Source organism: Orbicella faveolata, unplaced genomic scaffold (assembly GCF_042242905.1).
Source record: "Orbicella faveolata isolate gen_17 unplaced genomic scaffold, um_ofav_v1 contig_2, whole genome shotgun sequence".
NCBI lineage: Eukaryota > Metazoa > Cnidaria > Anthozoa > Scleractinia > Merulinidae > Orbicella > Orbicella faveolata.
The window spans coordinates 31,862,501-31,870,935 of record NW_028301547.1 but is presented as its reverse complement, the minus strand read 5'-3'; the positions used below and the strand labels follow the sequence as shown (position 1 = coordinate 31,870,935).

At 39.8% G+C, this 8,435-nt stretch overlaps 2 protein-coding genes across 2 annotated transcripts in view; both read left to right on the top strand.

Moving 5' to 3' along the window:
* The first annotated feature begins 622 nt into the window (after positions 1–622).
* Positions 623–3,320, top strand: LOC149112840 (uncharacterized). Its single transcript, XM_089289565.1, has 2 exons — positions 623–777; positions 1,630–3,320. Exons 1-2 carry the CDS (start codon positions 762–764, stop codon positions 2,178–2,180), a joined length of 567 nt encoding a protein of 188 aa, XP_089145691.1. The 5' UTR covers positions 623–761; the 3' UTR covers positions 2,181–3,320.
* Positions 3,321–7,378: 4,058 nt separating this feature from the next.
* The window catches only part of LOC110051545 (uncharacterized), a 1,156-nt gene continuing 99 nt past the window's right edge, over positions 7,379–8,435 (top strand). Inside the window, exons 1-2 of the mRNA XM_089288690.1 lie at positions 7,379–7,394; positions 7,937–8,435. The exon at positions 7,937–8,435 is cut by the window's right edge and continues 99 nt beyond it. Of these exons, the coding sequence (XP_089144816.1) occupies positions 7,379–7,394; positions 7,937–8,435 (515 nt within the window). The remainder of the gene's footprint in view (positions 7,395–7,936) is intronic.

Below are 8,435 nucleotides of genomic sequence, written 5' to 3'. Positions count from 1 at the left end.
GTATCAGATTTATAGTTTACTTGTCTCGTCCATGATCCCAAAGTTCTTATATAGCCAAGTGTAAAAGTCATCTAGCATGTTTTTACATTAAAATATTACGGGTCTAGCATGGCATGCCTTGTCGAGCTTGTGCCTTGCGAGGACTGTATCACACAATTTTAAGGCAAGATCTTGCAAATGTCAATTTCAGGATGCTTCGTCCGGATTATGTTTTGTTCTGGTGTATGACACCTCACTCTCACAGTGCTTCTTTCCACCCAGGTGTATGAACGGGCACCGGCGAATTTAATGCTAGGGGGTAACCCTACGATGGACTAGCATCCCGACTAGGGGGATGGGGTGGGGTAGATATATTTCGTCATGCTACAGAAACCGGAGAAAAGCGTCGGCCCGATGGGCCACTTAATTTGTTCGTATGCAAACTTTAGCCTACCTAACTCGTCCGGGCTGCGTATATTAAATATGATGTTTAACAAAATTATTCAAGTTCGTCACGAGAGGACCCCTAGTCCTTCCCAAGCTACGCGGCGTTTACCATCCATTATGAGGTTCTTTTTTTTTAAAAGATAACATTGCAATGTGATAACATAGCGCCACATGGAAATAATGATTTTTCTTGTACAGCTTTAGTACCCGGTTGGTATTTTCAACAGCCTGGTCATTCATGTAAGAGCATTCGGGACTCTGGAAACTCTAAAGGAAACGGAGAGTACTGGATCGACCCCGAGAACAACGGAAACCCTTTATCAGTGTACTGTGACATGACAACCGATGGAGGTAGGAGAATTGACTGTTATTTAAACGATGAATTGGATCAATATCTGGAATGAAAACGGAAAAGTGGTTCCAGATGGCAGAGTTTTCACAAACAGTTGAAACCGAGCTCAAACTTGGTTAATTCGAATTTCTCACTATCTCAAATAATATTCCGCTGGATATGCTTTTTTCTCATTTGCTATCTCAAACCCCAACCTCCCCAAGTGAAACCATTTTCGAGATAACCGAGGTTGAGTTAGATAGCGAGATGATATCATACTGGCGACCCCTTGTAAAGCTCACCTTTCCTCTTCAATTTCATAGGATAGGTTAAAATGGGTTTTAATTCTTACAAGATACAGGCGCAGCACTGTCCATAACCAAGAGACTTTCCAGGAAAGGCGATTGGCCTGCGACGCAGACGTTCTTGTGGCTTGCAAGATTATGTGACAAGCACAGAGCACGTCTCTGTAGGGGATCAAAATGTGGTAACTTAGAAAGAAATATCTAAAGGCTACCCGATGTCTTGCTTTATGCCAGTCAGTGAGTCCAGAAGCTGACAAAAATGTCCTTTTTTAAGTCAAAAAAATTATTGGCATTTGCATTTTTTAACCTATGACAATTTCTAAGCCATAAGGGGCATCAATGGTCCCCGTATGCTTATTGTACAGTTCCCCATGCCAGCACCCAGGTTCTTGCATATGGGTGATAAACTAAGCAACACCACGAAATAGAAGATTGTCTTCTTCTTATTCCCATTACTCAGTATTCCCACATGATAGCGAAATAACAGGATGTTAAAATGGTCGTTTCAGGTGGTTGGGTTCTTATCTTTTCATGTTTTTCTGATATTCTAAATATTATGTATTTCAGGAGGCTGGCTTCTGATCTACAACATTGTGATTGACGGCACCTCATCGCCTCCCACCACCTTGGGTATTGAGACATCATACCGCGGTATCAACCATTATAAGAACAACAACATGGTTCTAGCAACGAGCGCCTTGAAAGAGCTGAGAAAACACTTGTCCTTCACTCAACTGAGATTCCACTGCAGTAAACGACTTGGACGTACGTTCCATGTTACCACGGTCACTAACAGCACTGGTAAAGCTGTAGTCCAGTACTTCAGCCGTCAGACCGATGCTAAGCCCTACGCCTGTGGATCATTTGTAAGACTGAGTGGAGACAACTCATTTCTTGCAGGGGATTGTGCCAACTGGGGTTTAAATACATCCAGTGGTTTATATAAAGTTGATAAATGGGGACACGATGTAGTGCCTGAGTTGTATAGATATCCAGCATTTATTTCACACTTATATCACTGGAGCGCACTTCCACATCCGCACAGATGGGAATGTGATGATTCTGTAGATGGCTCTACTCTTTCATCTGGAGACTTCTGGAATATTTATGTCCGTTAATCAATAAGTAGTTTGGATGTTTCTGAGAATTTCAATCCAAAATAAATTTTACGTAGACGTAGCTGCAAACTCATGTCTAAAACTGAAGTCAATAAGAGCCGTTTTCTATTGAGAATAGTTAAACCAAAACAGGGGTAATAAATCTAGCCCATCAGAAAGGGCATGGTTAATGCAGTGTCATTCAATGCTGGAAGCAAATAAGTGTAAGGGATGTGAAGGGCGAGAAAACGTGTTCAAGTGAGTCCCCATTGGTTTTGGTTTTACTTCTGATTGCACGACAAAGTGGTGAAAAGTGCGAAGTTTTTAAGTGTTATAAAAGAAATCAGATGCAAATTACTTTGGACAGTCGTACTGATAATTGGACCGGGTGTCGTAAGATTCATAAAGATAATAGAACTGGGTGGTGTCTTATTCGGTCTGTAATCATAGGAGTGATTACCAAAGTCGGACGATTACGTAACAGTAGTCCGTATAGTTTAATCACGACTATAATAACATACAGGATTGGACAACATGAAGTCGTTTTACCAATAAATCAAAGCAATAACAAAATGTGATGACCAACGTCTTGATGAAATCTAAAATTTTAACAGTTGAGAGTGTTTTGACCAAGATACACAGGGAAAGGAATCTATTCAAGAACATCTGTCCAAGACAGAGTGCGCAGAAAATGACGCGTATTGTCCAGTTACACTGTCCAATTAGGGTAGGATAGGATAGGATACTAGATTTAAACTGTCCAATTACACTGTCCAATCACACTGTCCAATTACAAGTATGACGGGTATAGTGTTCTATTTACGGTAAAATCGGGCTTGTTGATAGCTAATCGGATTCATGATTTGTTATAGCTTAGATTACAGTTTAAACTGGGGTAATTTGAGGTAATTTGTAATTATAGTTTGAATATTCGTTTTGGATTTTTGTTACTAGAACTTATCAGACACCTGGAGCAGAACGAAAGTCGCTATGATCCTGGGGTGGGTACTCCTATAGGAAACAGTAGGACATGCTAGTCGTCTCGCTTAGGGTTGTAAATCTCACTTAGGATATTTAGGACAAAGCGCCACTACTTTTCGCTGTATACTTTTAGAGTCAATCGATGTAATAAAGAAACGCTTTGCTTGCCGTTTTAAGTGATATCTTTAAGGGGTCAAATAAAGCTTGCCTCACGCTCAGATTGGTCTCCTTCAGGGCTTTCATCCAAATTTTCCCACCAGGATCTCCGACCTTTCGACATGGGAGTTCCCCTTAGGGTTACATCTAGCAGGGCAACAACTGCCGAGTGTGGGTGTGTGGTAGTTAATGTTTACTTCGTACGACTATTACCCAACTCACACAATTCGATGTTATAAACAATTGACGCTGTATTTTCTCTAGACTGATTTGAACGAAGCTCGCTTTACGTTCCTGGATCATCAACTTGAATTCGATAAAGGTAAATAAATCGCTTAAGTAAATTAGAGAAAAGCTGACGTTTCGAGCGATTAGGAATTCGAAAAAGCTCATTTGCACTAATGTTAACACGCGTTTAACGTATTAAGGTAGGATGAATCCCCCATATAGACCATATTCTCAAGGTAATCTGATCCTGTCAAGTTATTTTTGGATACGGAATCCTGTTCGTCTGGGGATAATGTTACCATGCGCGTTACGTGCATGCTTTATCGGCGGATAAAAATACGTGGAACTGAGTGGCGTGGGCTTTCCACGTACTGTGTAACATTCGTCACAGGATCGGCTATTCCTAGAGTCCCCTGGGACTTCTTGAGCCGCGAATAATCTATTCACTGAAAAGGGATCGATTGCCTTGGGAAGAAGTCTTATATGGGGGACTGACTCTCACACGCTTCGCCATTTCTTGTCAATATATACGAAGCTATAAACTAGGCTTGTGTTTGACCTTATCAGTTGGTCGCTACAAAAGATAAAGCCGACATGACTTTATGCAACTCAGTGTTTTTTACTGGAATCGTTTAGGGGTCAACTGAAGCTTGAGGGCACCAATATTGGTTTCCTTAAGGTCCTTGAGAGGCTTAATCCATTTTTTTCCGACACTAATCCCTACAGCTTTAATTTACAAAGCCTATGGAACTTTGGAACAGAACGCCTATGAAGTGATAGTTCACTCTGGGTCAAAAAGAAAAAAAAGAAAAAATGCTGATTTCAGTCCATTTTGAAGTTTACCTAATACATGTTCTGCGTTTTCACAGTTATAGGTACAAGAGCGGCTTTCTGCATGTCTAATAAAGAGATGCTGTGTAAACTAGTAGGTTTAAACAGTTTGCAATCTTCAAAGGTCTTGTTTTTGTTCATAAGGCAGAAAATTACCTCTTTTGGTCTTAAACTGGAAAGAAGAAACACGAAACAGTAATTAAGAGGCAATCATGGAGAAGAGAGTCATAAAATCCTTCGTTCAGTATTTGAGCTCTTTTTTCTCCTTTATAGAATGTCAGACGTATGCAAGGTGCTAAATTTATGATATAAGTGTCGCGAGACTCACTGCTGCGCAAGTTGTGGTCATGGAAACTATACATCAACAAACAAATATTTTGAAATTAAAAATTAAAACTGCTGTCAAAAATCCCAGTTGGTAGTCACGAAACTACAGTTTATCACCGACTAATCTCCGTTAGAGGCTTTACAGACCCAGAAGCTCGAGTGATTTCAATATTTCAAATATACCTTAAGCTAGCATTTATTATTTTTCTATAGTTTTTTTTTAAATAGCTGATCGAGAAAAGCCGAACGTACTATGAAGTTACAAGACAACTGTTTTTCAACTCTATTATATTACAAATAAACAAAACCACAAATGGAATGTTTTCTTGAAATATACTAATTAATTGTCGAAGACTGATGTTTTGAGAATTTCTTTACAAAAGGACATATGGAGCACGATGCTAATAAAGAGATTGCTTTGCATTTAGAAAACAGGAAACGTTGCTAGAGAGTTATGAATTACAAGCGGGCATGGCCCAGTCGTTTATGGCTCAGTAATTTTTAGGGCTACAGTTTTCTTGATCGCATTATCAACCGACCACAAAATAGATTTGCTTTCGCACACCCCAAAATCACGTCTTGGCGCGTATCTCTAAATAACTATACTTAAAAATGCCTTAGCTTTGTTAGTAAACAGCTGCGTGAGATTTACTCTACATGGCACCCGGTAAGCTAATTTTGGGACGGAAATGATGGCCAACAAAAAAGTCAATTTGTTTACTATTCGCACTTTATTGTTTGTTGCTAACTAAGAATTTGTTCTCCAAATTTTCATGGACGAAAGCACGCAACGGACTTGAACATGATTACGTTTTTTAAAACAAAACATCCATTAGAATATCACCGATCTCAAAATGGGCGGAAAGATTAAACTTTTCAACGAGAGAAATGGTAAGGTTTTTTTTTATTTATTGCATTTTACGATAGTTAGAAACGCTATAATCAAGATTTATGACGTGAATTCAAAATACGCGGACTACGGCATGTCAACTTTTAGAGTCACTTTCGATAATGCGATGCACAGGCAGAGATGTTCCATATAGGAACACTCTGCAGTCCATGAAGACTGCAAAGAAATGTGTGGTGAACTGGAAATTCAACCCCCCTTGTTATGTATGTTGTCATAAGTTGAACAAGTCGCTAAATTTTGGTCATATTCTTGTTTCTGGTCGTCTTTCATGTCGCACGCTATTGAGTCAGTTTTCAAATGACAGCACACCTTAAGAATGAAATACCTTCTCAGTAGTTATTAGCTATCAAAAAATGAAGCATTTCTTCATTCTTCTAAATACTCCCGAACTATCGAGATTAGAAGTTGCATTAGACATAAATTATAAATTGAGTTGCTTTAAGACTTACAACATCGTAACAATTAGTAAATGAATGTATCTCGATTTTGAAAAGCTTTTATTGACAAGAATTGTTGACATTTGATTCTGAGGTAGTAAACAATTAAAAAACAACGCATACTTAGGTTACAAATTTCAACTTTTTATTTTGTTACCAGGAGTGTACATGAAAATGTTGGCAGGATTAGGTCAGGCTGTAATGTTTGTGACGATACTTCTTCCCTTCGCCGTGGAATCAAACGTGAATCAATTCTTTGAAATTCGCAAAGGTGGGTCGTTTTTTTCTTCAACAGAAGTCCAGTGAACATTTTTAAAGTTCCATTTAGAATGACATACGCCACCTTCAGATTTCAGGTTTGTTGGTCACGTCATAGAAACTTCGACAAGTGATGAGTTCGAATGTGGTATGCGATGTTCAAGGAACGTGAAATGTCGGTCATACAACTTGCCATCCGACGGCCACCTTGGCAATAAAACCTGTGAAATGAACGACCAAACACGACGGATGAAACCAAAGGACCTGAAGCCAATCAAGGGATTCATTTACTATGAAAAAGGTAAGTAAATCATCTTTTTTTTAACTTGCCCGAGCATAATCTGCCCAAATCGCGCGTGCTAATTATATAAACTTTGCAATTTCCGAAAGTGGTCGACTTGTAGGGCTTTCAATTCGACCAAAAATTCTGGTTTGAATTCCAGAAATTTCCTGCGTAACAGAACAACATTTCCCGGAACTTCCGAAAAAGGATACAACCTCCCGAGGTAAACCCAAAGTTTCGAAAATTTCTTACCCGGAATTTCCCTTCCGTTTGATTTTCCTCTCGGAATTTCAGGAAGTTCTAGATTGCAGTTCGCATTTCGAAAATTCAACAATTTTCGGTTTTTCCAGAATCCTTCGGAGGAAATTCTTTACATTTGCTCCCATTTCGAAAGTTCCAGAATTTTTGGTTGAATTGAATTAAAACGTTCCTGATTTTCCATGCATTGTTATGGGGCTGTAGGGGTTGGGGGAGGGGAAGCGGAAGTGGTGGGATAACCTTAACTACAAGGGAGAACTCTCAGCATCATCAATACCGCAATTTGCGGTTCTTGTGCTATTATTATGGCCATATATTAACGGACAATACTGTATTCTGTATGAAAAACAACCAAGACTAGTGTGAGAGAACAATCAAAGGATCTCTTTATTATGAACTGCGGTTTTCTGTTACAGCTAATCGAGGTTGGTTTTCTAACCAACCTGGTCACTCATGTAAGGACATCCTAGATTCTGGACACTCCAGGGGAGACGGGGAGTATTGGATCGACCCCGAGAACAACGGCAACCCTTTATCAGTGTACTGTGACATGACGACTGATGGCGGTAAGTGATATGTCATTCTTTGTTGGTCAGTCTCTGAAATGAATAGTGCGAGAAGCATTCGATTCAGATTTGACATTTTGAGTGTTATTATGCCCACAAACTGTTGCAAAATGAAATACACGTAATTGTTTAATTTTATAGAAGGCTTTGAATCTTTTGATATAAGACGGAATACTATGCCAAAACCGCTTGGAATACAATTAAACCTCCCGTTTACACATTTAAGCGGAACGTCGGAGATTTCTGAAGGACATCGGATTCTTTTTTCGGCGTTGCTCAAATTCATTCTCATGACCTCAAATTCATGCTCAAGTCCTTTCTGGATGAACACAACAGGAATTGCCAGGAAACTAGTTTTACGCAAAAACATCCTAAGTGACGTCAAACCGCAAATGCTGTGCCCAAAAAGTGGCAATGTGCGATCGCCGTTAAGCTTTCAATGGAGAATTCCCGTGTTTCCGCCTTGTAAAAAATGATCAGTGCCTTTTCCTTTGTTAAGACAAGCTGCTGTTTTTCTGATATTTAAATATTGTGTACTTCAGGAGGCTGGCTTATGATCTACAACATTGTGATTGACGGCACGTCATCTACTCCCTCTACATTGGGCATTAAGATATCATACCGCGGCATGAGCCATTATAACAGCAACAACATGCTGCTAGCGACTAGCGCATTGAAAGAGCTAAGATCTCATTTGTCTTTCACGGAACTAAGATTCCATTGCAGCAAACAAGCTGAACATCGTACATTCCACGTGGCTACGCTCGCTAACGATGCTGGTGAAGCTGTAGTCAAGTACTTCAGCCGTCAAGCGGATGCTATTCCCAGCGCCTGCGGATCATTTGCAACACTGCCTGGAGACAACTCAGTTACCGCAAATTATTGTACAGAATGGGGAAAAGATGGCGGCGTTTATAACGTTGATAAATGGGGACATGAAGGAATGCGTGAGTTGTACAAGTTTCCAGCATTTGTTTTCCCTGACTTCAATTGGGCCACTAATCCGGACTGGGACAGATGGGAATGTGATGACTTTGGAAG